The 13113-nt window shown below is 60.2% G+C and overlaps 1 protein-coding gene across 2 annotated transcripts in view; it reads left to right on the top strand.

The window, feature by feature from the left end:
- The first annotated feature begins 2936 nt into the window (after positions 1-2936).
- Positions 2937-13113, top strand: part of NHSL2 (NHS like 2) — a 28744-nt gene continuing 18567 nt past the window's right edge. The window contains exon 1 of one of the 2 annotated variants that reach the window (XM_071442862.1): positions 2937-3347. In XM_071442862.1, the coding sequence (XP_071298963.1) occupies positions 3092-3347 (256 nt within the window). In that variant the 5' untranslated portion in view covers positions 2937-3091. Of the gene's footprint in view, positions 3348-10559; positions 10720-13113 lie in introns of those variants that run through there. The other variant, XM_071442864.1, reaches the window with a different exon arrangement.

Genomic DNA, 13113 nt, shown 5'->3' with positions numbered 1-13113 from the left:
AGAAGCATCCACGGTGCAAATCTTGGCAGAGAGCACCCTCCAGCGGGCACTGGGAGGCCAGGAGAGTCCCCGCGCTGGGCACGGGGGGCTCCAGCGTCCCTGCAGCAGGAGCGAGCCCGTGGTGAGGGGTGCTGAGGCAGCTGGAGCAGCTCCATCAGAAGCTGTCCACAAGGAGCCACGTTTGGCTCACCTGCACGGCTGTGGGCTCTAGCTGAGCGTTGCCCTGGCACCAGAGGTCTTGGAGCAGTAAGAAGCAGTTCTGCAAAAGTAGAGAATTTGGCTGTTGGACACTGAACGTCTTGGGGCTGGCCCAACCAGTGACACTGCTCTGGATTCACCAGCATCCAGGGATGCAACGTGGGACGGGCAGTTGTGTGGAGAGCCGATGATCCTCACTCAGTCACCAGATGTTTGGTGAGAAGGCACAAGGCAGAGGCAGTGGGAGTCCTCAGGACAAACCGGGAAGAAGGTCAGGACCCCCTCCAGGGTCTGGGCACCACCATCCCCTGACCCCCTCCCCCCAGTGAGACTCAGCCAAAGCCCCACAAAGCCCACCCGAGGTGTCCCCTCTGGGCACGCCTCCCCTTCCTCGGAGGGGATGCTCTCCGCGGGGCGGAGCGGAGCCGGAGAAGGGAAGGCAATCCCTGTGACATCTGGTTGTAATCAGTATTTGCAGAACTGGCCTCGCTCCCGCCCGGCCACTGGCCAGCGGGGCTGTTTCCCACGGGATGCCGAGCCCGTCGCTCCCCGCGCCAGGGTCCGCACGTCCGGAACAGCAACTGCGTCCCGAGCAGCCCCGGACCCCGCTCTGCCCGCGCCAGGGCAGCCGGTCCCGCCGAGAGCCAAAACAATGCTCTGGCACCGCTGCTCCCGGCATCTCTCCCTGGGCTTGTCCACAGCTCCAGGGCCATCACGGGGCTGTGGCTCCTCATTTCCAGCCCTTCCACCCTGGCCAGCCCCACTCCTGATCATCACAATAATGTGGTGACTTCATGGTGCAGTTTACTTCACATGGAAAAGGCCCTTGTCATTTTCTCACGCTAAATCTTTGACAGAAGATTTCAAGAAAACACAATCCATTTAGGAAAAAAAAAAAAAGCCAGTTTAAGTTGCTAAGTGACCAGATTTTTATCATTTATTGAGGTTGTTGCACTGCACGATGGTTTTAGGAATCCCTTGGCTCCTAGGGGGAGAGAGTCTGGATCTTGGCTCACACTCAGTGGCAAGGTGTTCTCACCTCTCCAGCTACAGAAAAAGGTTTGGAAATGAGTCCAAGGCAATCAGAAAGCAAAAGGGAAAGCCCTTGGACTTACCTGGCTTAAAATCCTCCTCGCTAAGCCAGCCTCGAGACCTGGGCACTGCTGCCACAACAAACCTGCATCATGAGGCAGAACAAGAGGAAAACCACCTAAAAACCAAACAAAAAATGCAATAAATTCCCATTTCAGCAGGGTTGTTTGCCCTTGCCCTGACCAGCAGGACATTGCCCAAGTGGGTGTTGAGGAAGACAGTTTAGGCCTCGTGCTTGAATTTCAAGACACGCTTAAATTTCAAGATCTGTGTTGAAAAAACCACAGAAACAGGCACACTGTCCATGTGTTCCTTCTCGGCCAGCAGGAGGAGAGGTCAGTGCTGGGAAAGGCAGCTGGGCTGGGAATGGGGAGTGAGCAGAGCCCTGATGGGCTCCAGATGCTCTCCTTACCCAGATGATGATTCATAATTGAGGCTGCGCAAGCCAAGAGAATCGAGCTGACTTCATCCTTCCCCACATCCTAGCAGGGTGTGCCACTGTGCCTCAGTTTCCCCATCTGTGCTAGGAACAGAGCCAAGGCACCAGCACTCCTCAGCTCCTTCTGCCTCAATTCCATCCAGGCAGGTGGCAACCACTGCAGTCCATCAGCCCAGGGAATGACAACATGGGAGAGCTCCAAGACTCCTACAGGAGATGTTGCTCAGCTCTCTGCACAGAGAGGAGCTCAGGGCACTTCACAAAGCTGAAAGGGGAAAGGGGAGAAGAAATGGGAAAGGGAAAGGGAAAGGGAAAGGGAAAGGGAAAGGGAAAGGGAAAGGGAAAGGGAAAAGGAAAAGATAGTTCTCAGTGGTAGCAGCCCCACTGAGCTGGGTTTGGATGCACAAACATTTACACAAACCCAAGCAGAGCAGGAATAGTTCAGGAGTCCAGGAAGGTTCACCATGCATGGAGAAACGGTATCACAAGAAATTCCCAGTAGGAATTCTAGTCCTGCTCTGTCCCAGGCAACTGGAGCTGCTGGGGATGGGGTGCTGGATGAGCCATTTGGATTGGAGGTTTAGATGTACCACAGCCACTCTTTTCTCAGTTTTGCTGGTGCTCTCACTGCCGCCAGGAGCCATGGAGCCTGGATCTCCCCGGGGCTGGGCAGCCCAGACATCCCCACTGTACCCTGGTGCCACCCCGGGGCCACACAAAATTGGCTTTAGCGGGAGCTGGAGCAGGGAAGATGGGGAGGGAGCAGCTGCTAGAGCAGGAACATCCACGGGAGATTCGGGGGAAAAGCGGGATTAAGTGTCTGTCCTGGGGCGGCTGCTGGGCGCTGCCCGCCTCGGGGGACCATGAAGCCCTGGAGCCCGAGGAGGCCGGGGCAGGACTCGGGGGGCTCCTTGGTCCCAGCACAGGAAGGACGGCTGCAGCTGGAGACAGCGCTGGAGGAGCCCGCAGCGGGGAATTGCCGATACCGAAGGGTGCCCGTGCCCCCGGGCAAGGCACCGGGAGGGAGCAGCCGGCACTGGCCGGGGTGCCCGTGCCCCAGCCCGAGCCCGCCGGCTCCGGCCGGCAGCGTCCCCGCAGCTCCTGCCGCCGTGCCCCGCCGCCGGCCCGAGCATCCCCGAGCGGGGCCGCCCCTCCCTCCCCTTCCTCCTCCTCCTCCTCCTCCTCCTCCTCCTCCCCTTCCCACAGACCGGCTCCGAGCCCCGGCGCTGCGGCCGGACCACAGCCCTCGCAGCCGCGGGGCTCGACGGAGGGAACAGTGCCTGCCTGGGCGGAACCGAACGGGGCCTGGGGGCAACCGGACCGGGGGAAACAGAGCCGATCCGCCCCCAGCCGATCCGCCCCATGCCGTTCTACCGACGGAGCGTGGCAGTGCGGGTCCGGCCGGCGGGGCCGCTGACCGATCTGCGGGACACCTGCAGCCTGGCGGCCCTCGCCCTGCTGCGGCAGCTGGCCGAGCTCTGCGGCCACTCGGTCGCTCTCCTGGGGGACATCGAGGGCCACCTGCGGGCGCTGGCCCGTCGCGCCGCCCGCCTGCACCGCCGCGCCGCCCGCCTGCAGTCGCTGCTGCGGGGCCGCCCGCTCCGCGCCGCCGCCACAGGTAAGGGGACACCCCCGTGGGACGGGGCGTCCCGCGGGCCCCATCGCCACTGCTGGGGCCGCTTCCCGCTCCCAGGGCTTCCGCTCCCTGCCCTAGTGCCGGAGGACTACGCTGCTGCTCCCTCGACGTTGTCACCCAGTGTCCCCTCCCCTGGCGGGTGACCCATGCCAGCTCCTGCTTTTGGGACCCATCATCCCTGCTCCATCGGCAGGGAGGGCTGGGGGTGGCAATGCCTCGCCAAGGCCCGTGGTGCCAGTGGCCAGGGAACCGTGCCGGGCACTGGGGTGAGGTGTCATTGGGATGCTGGTGGCCAGGGCATTGGGGTGAGGCCAGGAAAACCCTGCACCCTTTCCTTCTGCCCAGACTTTATTTCCCTGCTCACAGTGGGCATTTTCTAGGCTGCCAGCCAAGCACACCTCACGCTGTGTCTGCAATTACTGGGGGCTGTTTTGAGAAAGCGGGGACACTGGGCTTTCAGGGCCGGTCCTTGCCACCCCCACACTGTCCCTGCCTCAGGTGCTTCACCTCATCGTGGGGCAGGGGACCAAGGGGGCTGTCCTGCCCAGTGTGGGGCAGTTTTCACTTGGGGTGTTGTGTATCTGAGGAAAATGTTGGGTTGTCATCCAGGCATCGTGTCAGCTCGTCCCCTCTCCTGGCAGCCACAGGGTTTGGGTTGCCTTGGACTGCTTCCACTTCCCATTCCAAGTATTTTGGTCTGGCACAGGCTGCTGTGCTGGGTCAGGAACAGGCAGCGCCGTTTCAGAAGATCTTAAAATAAGCTCATTTCGGAGTTGTTTATAGAAGTTTATTTTAAAGGCTTTGTGGGGCAGGGAGGGCAGCACTGCTCCAGCACATTCCCCTCAAGCACCGCGCTTTTCCCAGGCCCTTGGCAGAGCGTGTGCCTCTGCTGTCGGCAAATCCCCGCGCAAGAGCTCCCCTGCTGCTCCATCTGCCTGGAGCCATGGGAAATGACTACCAGATCCTCACAGCCAGCGTCCCGGATGCCGGGAGCGAGCGAAGCACCCAGCCTCGGTGTGGGAGCTGCACTACTCCTGACAGCGCTGTGGACCCGTCATTAGACTGGGAAGAGGCTCCCACTGTCCTGTGCATGGCCCAGGACGAGTGACGGGACACAGAGGTTTCACGGTCACCCAAGCTGACCCAGGCACTGCACCAGCGTGTGCCAAACCTGGCAGCAGCATCACCATACATGCTGGAATGAGCTCTGCTGGAGGAGGAGCTGAGTGCCCGTAGCCAGATGGTCCCTCACTGCCTGTGTCTGGCCAGCAGGCCGGGACTGCTCCAGGTGGCCACAGGAGTGCTGTGCGTGTGCCACCGTGGTGGCAGGGCATTAGTGTGGGGGGACAGAGGAGGACACCATGGAGGAGATGGTGGGGGACAGGGTCAGCAGTGGGATGGTGCAGGGGGGATTGTCAGGGGACCCTGCAGGAGCTGCTGTGGGCAGGTGAAGTGTGTAGGCCCACCTTGTGTGTTCAGCTAATTCCATGCACCTGGCAAGCAGCACCACCAGTAGCAGCAGGTGTGTGTGTAAGGCAGCAGCAAATTCTCCTCCTGTGCTACAGTTCCTCATCAGAGCCATGAATATGCATGTGAGCATGTGCTGGGCTGGCTCAGAGCTGGGGTCAGAGGTGTGTAGTGATAAAAATGCTGAGATTTATCTTGTGGGAAGGGCTGGGGCAGTATGAACAGAGCCAAGCTCACCTTCCTTGCTGCTCAGTGGCATAGAGGCTTAGGAGGTTCATTTCTTCCTGCATCCTAAGGGAATAGAGCTCATTCACCCCCACCTGCTCCACATCCATTCACCACCAACCAGCAGGATGCCAGAGCTTCCAGTGTGACTGAACTTACTTGGGTAAAGAATCAAATTCTCACTGATACTTCAGTGGCAGTTTGCTTTGCTGAGTGCTCCAACATCAGCCCATGGTGGGGGATCAAATCATGTCTTGGGCTGACGGAGTTCCTTGTGAGGCCCCAGCACTGCGGGACAGTGATGGCTGCCCAGGGCTTGAGGGAGCACTTCCCACTGAGTTGCAGCACAGAAGGTACCCAGGAGTGCACTGGGTTTGGGGCTTATTTTCTCCTCTGTTTTCATTTCTTGAAGAGGATCCAATGGCAAAAATCACAATTTCCCTCTTAAAATTGAATGGAAGCCCATGGAAGATGCTTCAGGGGAGCTCATCCAGGACCAGTCATGCCCTGGCGCAGCCTCTACTTAGCCAGTGTGAGTCCAGGTGACATGTCACAGCCTGTCTGGCCAGCTCATAAGGATAGGGATGGATCAGGCTGGAGATCCAGCAGCTGTCTCCCAGGCAGGGCTGGAGACAACATCAGCCCAGCACCAGCCGCAGCACATCCTTGCTGCACACCCGACATCATCCTGGGCTGGAGTAGTTCCATCCTTTAGCTCCTCTGAGCACACAAGATGGGGACCAGACAGTTCTCAGGAAGAAGAAATGCTCCAGGCATGACCAAAGCCCAGCTGCAGTGCAGACAGGGCATGGGGGTGGCTGTCCAGCCCTCACAGATGACCTGACTCCAGCTCCATGGGCCTGTGGTGGTTTGCCCTGCCCAATCATGGTTCTTGGCCAGCTCCCAGATGTGGGTATCATCAGCTGGGTCACGAGCCTTTGCCTCGTTTTGGTTCCTACCAGCCAGGTTAGAAAGATTCAAAAGCCATGGGCCTCCTCACCCCATGGCTGGGGAGGTCAGGTCACTACTGTGAAGAAGGACATGGCCACTGGTGTTTCCAGAGGCTGTGAGCTGAGGGAGCTGCCTCATCCTCCTCGGGAAGAGGAAATGCTAGTAGAGCAGTGTTGCTTCCAGATGAAGAAATCACACAGCAAAGGGCTGGGGAAACACTTGTCCAACGAGGCAGTGTGGCTGTTTCCAGCAGGAGACGGCAGCCAAGGGCTGTTGGATTCCTCTGCTCTCATTCCCCGGCTGTGCTGGGAGCAGGGCCTTGCACGCCTGGCACTGGGAGCAGGGAGCATCCCTCATCCCTTGGTGCAGCCAGACAAGGATGCCACGGCTGGCTGCAGGGTCCCACTGTGGCCAGAGCAGAGCAGGGACAGGCCCCCTGTCCCACTGGCACAGCCACGTCCTGGAGGGTGACACATGCCAGTATGGCTCAATCTCCTCTTCAGAACCCTGCAGCTCCAGAAATAAATCTCAGCAAAGCAGAGGATGGGGCCAGCGCCGAGAGCTGTTCAAGGTGCAGTCCCTGAAGAGCTGCAGGACCGTTCTCTGGAAGGAGCCCCAGGCTGTGCTGGCAGGAGCAGCTGTTTACTGCTCCTGCTGAAATGTGCAGTGTTCCCATCCTCTGACCTCCCAGCCTTCTCTGAAACCAGCCATGGAGATAGACAGAGCTGTCTGCCAGCCAGGGCTGCTGCTCCCCACACCCTCTGCTCAGCTCTTCCCTGGCTGAGCTAGCACAGGTGTTTCCCCCCATATTCTGAGACTGGATTTTTTAAAAAGGAATGAAAGAAAGAAAAAAACCCTTCTGATATGCTGGAGTTTCCTGCCAGGCTGAAGTGGCTGTCTGTCCTTCAGTCCCTGGGACAGGGGACAGGGGCTGAAGCTGTAACTGCGGTCCCAAGGCTCACCCATGTGAACCTACTTGAGCCTCACTCCTTTGATCCCACAGCTGCCCTTGTCAGCACCTGTCCATGGGGTCAGTGCCCTTCAAGTTAGAACAAAGTGCCAGGAATGGGGCAGGGCTCTCACTGCAGGACCATGGGAAGGAGATGTCCCAAATTCAGGGGACAAGAGGCATCAGTTTGGAGTGAGATGTGGTCTTAGCTCACCCTGATGCTCTCTTCCCAAGCAGCCCCGGCCTGCTGTGGCCACAACCACCACTGTGAAATGGCTCTTGGAACATTCTTAGCCACCAGGACAGGCTGTGGACAGTGTGGGGTGAGGGTTGCTCACCCCACAGAAGTGCCAAAGCCTCACATTAATGCTGAAGAGGCTTGTGGGGGTCTCCCCCTCAGGAGCCCAGCACTGCTCATCCCAGCCACAACCTACTGCAGCCTCCTCTGCAGGGAAGAGCAGCTCCCAAAACCCTTCCAGATCTCCAAGACATTTTCTCTGCCTGCATTTCCCTGAGCCAGTGGTGATTGCAGTGTCAGAGGGGCAAGCACATCTCCCCAGGCTGCTGGTGTGGGTGGGAAATGGGATGCTGACCAAGGCTGGATAGTTGGCTTGGTTGCCAGAGGAGGAGGAGAGGAGCCACACGCTCCTCTTAACAGGAACCGTCTGAGGGCTCAGCGAGAGGGGGATGGATGGATGGATGGATGGATGGATGGATGGATGGATGGATGGATGGATGGATAACACACGGCTCCCATGGCCCTGCTCTGGATGAAAGCCATCTTCAGCAGTGGGCTGATGGCCACTCCCTGAAAATGTGTGCTGCAGGAAACGTGAGGGGCAGGATACCCTGCTGATGTTCCTGCAATGAAAGGGCAGCCCTGTCTGGGCTTTTCCAACCTCCACAGTTTCCCCTGGCTCCCCTGCCCGTGGGTGTGGGGTTCCTGCAGAGCCTGACTCTGCTGGGGGGGACATGTGGGACATCCTTAGAGCTGATGTTGAGGATAGCATCTCCAGCTCATTGCTGCAACCTCTCTTCCACCCTGCTGGGTTTTCTTCAGGGCTGAGATTCCTGCTTAGATGGATCTAAATGTTCATTCCAAAAGAAGTGTTTTCACCCTTGTGTGGTGTTTTGGAAGGATTCGTGTGAGAGCTGAGCTGGTGGCCCTTGCTCAGGAGCTGGGCTGTGGCCCTCAGAGGCAGTGGGTCGCCTGGGGAGAGCAGGTCCTCAGGACTCCCATCACCCAGTAAGAACCGTATGAAAACATGAGGGAGTACAGCCACTGCTGTTCCCTCGCAGCCTTGGACACCCCTGGTGTTTCTGGTTCCTCCTGCCTGGGCCCACCTCTGCAGAGCAAGCTTAGAAGGAACTCCATGAGCACCGGTGCTCCTGGTTCTTCTTAGGAAGTACTTACAGCCTCACTTTGGCTGGGAATATGGCAGCACTTACCAGGAACATGGATTGCCTTCAACTATGTGTCTCCTTGGAGTTTGCGTCATCCTAAGTCAGCATGTGGGATGCGTTCACCTCCGTGTGGAAGCAAGTGCTGGAGCGTGCCTTGGCAGCCGGTTCTGCAGCTGTAGGGAGCTCTGTGGTGCTCCATGGAGGCAGAGGTGGGAGTGCAGGATGGTTCTCCAGCTGTAGGGAGCTCCGTGGTGCTCCATGGAGGCAGAGGTGGGAGTGCAGGACGGCTCCCCATGGCGCCTGTGCAAGTTATCCATGCAGCGAGGCACCAATGGCTGCAGGGCTGTGCTTTGGAGAGAAGATGACCCTTGGGGAACCCACAGGAACCCTCCTGGCCACTTAGGAACCCAGCAGTCCCTTGGGGATGCGTTTCCAGCTCCCAGCGTGGTCTGCACTCCCTGGGTACCCAGTGCCATGCCCACTGGCCAAGGATGCCACGGCTGGCTGCAGGGTCCACCAGCCCTGCAGGTGCTGGCACAGGGCTGGCCACCCTCCAGTCCCCGCGTGTGCACAGGAGCCACTGCCTGCGAGCACAAAGTCTGGATTGAGCAGGAGCCGGCACAGTGCCCAACAGGCCAAGGATGCTGGCAAGGAGAATCTTCTCCTTAGCCATGCCAGCAGGCTCTGCCATCCTCCTCCTGCTCTCCCGCTGCCTGCCCACCTTGGCACCGGGATGCCTGGCAGGGAATTGGGCTGGCACCTCGGGCAGTGGCAGGCATGTGGCTCTGTGGGAGTACCCACCAACACAGACGGTGACTGTCCCCTCTGTCTGCTGGAGCCTGACCCCTCACAGATGCCAGCCTGGCACAGCACAGTGTCTGGCAGCTGGGGACAGCTCCAGGAGCCAACATGGAACGGCATTGCATGGGGAGACTGAGCATGGTGGGCAGGGCAGGGATCAGGGGAGGATCGTTACTCCTTGAGTTAACTAATGGCAGCAGATCGAAGCAGACAGGGAAAAAGGTAATTCTGCCTGTTACCCAGAAAGTGGCTGTGAGAGGCCATTTCCTCCCTTCCTGGCACCCTGAGTGGCCGGCTGCATTTATATGGAGCAGCATGGCCCCACTGTGAGCTTGGATCCCGACTCAGTGTCCCCATAGCCAGGCAGAAGGAAGGGGACAGCAGTGCACCAAATATCCCCAGCACAGAGCAAACCCCCCGGCACACGTGTGTCTGTGATTCTGTATGTGTCTGAGTGTGCACACGTGTGTCTGTGATTCTGTATGTGTCTGAGTGTGCACACGTGTGTCTGTTGCAGAGATGGGGGCTCCTGGCATGCTGAGGATGCCAGGATCTGTGCTGTCGGTGCTTCTGGAAGGACGCTCCTGAGTTGTCGTGTGCTTGGTCTGTGCTCTGTGGAAATGGGGGGACTGTGGAGTCAGCCCTGAGATCACTTCCCCTTGTGTCAGGATTTTGCTCCAGTGCTTTCCCATCCCTCCCAGCTGGCTGCTGTGGCCATGGCTGCCCAATGCCCACACCCCTCCACTGGACAGGGAGAGGTCCATTGCCATCCAGTCATAGCCGACCCCAGGGCCTCTCACATAGCTGTGTCCTGTGAGCAGGGAGAGCAGATCCCCCACTGCACACCCAGCATGGGGTGGCCATCCCCCGGGCGTTCCCTCCCCACAGCTGCAGGCAGCAGCCTCCCGGGTGGTCCTGGCTGTCAGGCACAGCGTGGGCTGCCGAGGCCACCTGCAAGGCACTGCCTGTGTGGGACCAGCTCTCTTCCAGCTGCACTGGGACCCCAGCCAAGGGGAGGGGGGAATGGACAGCACCCTCCCTGACAGCCATAGGGTGCTGCCAGCCGCAGGAAACCTTCACCTGGATGCCTGGCCCCTGTTAATTACAGGAGGGTCAGCTGGCACTGCCCACAGCACCCACGCAGGATGGCACGGCTGACAGCAGAGGTAATGGATGCCATCTCCTCTCCACCAATCTCATCCCTTGCTGTGGTTCTCAGACCCACCGGAAAGACGCCGGCTGGCAGGATGCTCCATCCCCGCTCAATCTCCACGGCTCCAGCACCCCCAGCAGGGTTGTGTAGCTATGTCTTTAAGAAGGGCCTGGGCTGGGGTGGGAGAAGCGTTTCCATCCAGCCTTTCTCCAGAAACCTGGTTCGATTTAGTGCGAGCAAGCGACTGCCAGAGCTGGCGCTGTGGCTGCCTCCCGCTCCCGGCCAGGGCAGCCGCCAGTCCATCCCGGCCATGGGGGCTCGGGGCATCCCCTGAGCTGTGGGGCAGCTGCCGTACCCCGGACCTGGGGCCCCGTGGGGAGAGGAAGAGGAGGAGGCAGAGTTGGGTAAGTAAGAGTTTTGTCCTTTCCTGCCTGTGGGACTCCCTGCCCCGCCCCGGGAGGGCCTGGCAGCACCGCAGGACAAGGGCAGGGAGTCGTCGGTGCACGGCATGGTGGCTGTCACTGCAGGTGGGTGCAGGCAGCAGCAGCCCCGGGGCTGGCACAGCTGCCTGCTCGGGCCCTCGCTCCTGCCTGTGCGCACCAAGGGATGGGGACGGTGGGATGGGGCCAGCTGGGCACCCAGTGCCCATCACGGGAGGGCTCGCAGGCAGGACACATCGATGATGGCGGCAGGCAGAGCCCCGGGAGGGTGCGGTGCCCTCTGCTCCCTGGCAGTGCCCGTGCCCAGCCCAAGGACTGAATGTGTCCCTCCTCTTCCTCCTCACCCACTCGGGCTGGCATAGGAAGCCTCCCAAGAGACCCCGCCCGGAGGAAGGTGCACGGCGTGCTCCTGCAGAGGGGCTGGGGGATCCAGCGGCAGTGCGGGGGAGGTGCCAATGCCACCCCTGGCATCCCACGTCTCCCGTAAGAGGCTCACAAATGACAGGTACTAGTGATAGTGCCACGGCACGTGGTGGCAGCCTGGCTGCGTGCTGCTCTCTGGCACAGCTGTTTAGGGGGGCATTCAGAGGAAGCTCTGGGCGTGTGGGTGCACTTGTGGGGTGATCGGGGCTGGGGCACCCCTGTTCCCTCTGCCTGACCCCACACACCGCTTCATGCCGAGCTCTCGCTCCAGGGGTGCAGCAGAGCCAGGTGAGTGCATCCTGCAGCCCTGGCACACAGGGAGCAGGGAGGGCAGCCCTGACAGTGCCAGTCCTGGGCAGGACGGTCAGGCCCCCAGCGCAGTTACCAGGACACAGAGCAACCAATTATGTTTGGTGCACGGAAGGAATCCTAGGAATGCAGAGCCTGGAGGGGACTCGAGGTGGCACGAAGGTGTCACGGCAGTTCCAGCCCTGCACTGGATTCCCTGCCGGCCCCGGGGGGCAGCTTGGGGGTCACCTTCAGCAACATAAGGTGTTGTGGGGCTTGGTGTCCCAGCTCTGCCCTCCAGCTTGGCGGGAACCCTGCCGGTGGCTCTGCTGGAACGTGGCACCTTTCAGGGTCCAGTACAGCCCTGGGAGTGACTAGCCATGGTGCCGGCGCGGGGCTGGGAGCCCTGGCCCTGCTCCTCGGCTCTGGCCCGGCCCCAAGCCGTTGTTCTCCAATGAGCTCATCTGCCTCGCTGACTGTGAGCTTTAATATGGCCTCTTGGCCCGAAAATAACCAGCTCGGCCACTTAGCAAATGTTTATGGCTTCTTCATAGCTGGGTTCTCTGCCAGGAGAGGGTAGAGGGTCTGCTCCGGGAGCACAGAGCGGAGCCGCACAGGGCTCGGGCCGGACGGAGCCATGGCGCCGGCACAGCCACCTGCACCCTCCCTGCCCTTGGCCCGGCACGGTGAGCCCGGTGTTCTGGATGAGCCATCCATCCAGAAACAGATCCAGACAGCCCGGATCTGTCTGGGCTTCCGGGAGCCGTGTGGGCCAGGACAGTGCAGGCAGCCGTGGGTGCCCACGGGGCTCGAGGAGGATGCAGGGTCTGGGGCTGCCCCGCACAAGGTGACAAGTGGCTCGGAGTGATCGGCACCCGGTGTGGCTCTCCAGGGCAGGGAGCAGAACAATGGCCGCGCTGCCGGATCGCAGCACCATGAGTCACAGTGTGGCTGTTTGTGCAGGGGCCGCTGCCCCCCTGCCTGACACCGTGTGCTGGGCTGGGCTGGAACTTGGGGAAGTGGCAGAAAGTATTTTCTTGTTGGAATTTCTGTGAACCACCCCCAACTCGTCCCAGTCCTTCACCTCCCTGGGGAGTGCAGAGGCTGGGTGAGATACCTACAGCCCCATGCCCGGGTCCCTGAGGGCTGAGGCACTGCCACAGCCCAGCAAGGGCAGAGGGGTGCCACTGCGGGACCCCCGCACCGCTGCGGCTGTCACACCCACCTGCTCCCACATCAGTCACACAAACTGCTCCTTGCACCAAGTACTGATCCAATTTGTGGCTGTTTCCATAACAACCTCCCAGCGCTTTCTGGTCCTTTCTGTTGCTATATGGATGCCAAGATCCGATGTGTCAGGGATGCTCAGTCCTGGGACACAGCGACTGGGCTGAGCCATCCCAATGCCTCTTGGCTCCCAGGGGTGAAGCACTCTGCACGTGGGTGTCTTGGCACGCTGGAGAGGTTTCCCCACTCCAGAAGGGCTTTTCTCCCCATGAGAGGGATATGGTGAGGTTTGAGCCAGGGGAAGAAACCCAAGGGCAGTACCTGATCCAAGACTCCTGGGGGTCCCTGCATGCAGTTGAGCTTTGTGCAGTCATGGCACTGCCCGGGACTCTCAATACTAGGAATGGGGACCTTGGAGGC

This window comes from Agelaius tricolor, unplaced genomic scaffold (genome assembly GCF_023055355.1).
Source record: "Agelaius tricolor isolate 1412-34295 unplaced genomic scaffold, bAgeTri1.0.p SCAF_17, whole genome shotgun sequence".
Taxonomy (NCBI): Eukaryota; Metazoa; Chordata; class Aves; order Passeriformes; family Icteridae; genus Agelaius; species Agelaius tricolor.
This window is presented reverse-complemented; position numbering and strand designations above follow the sequence as displayed.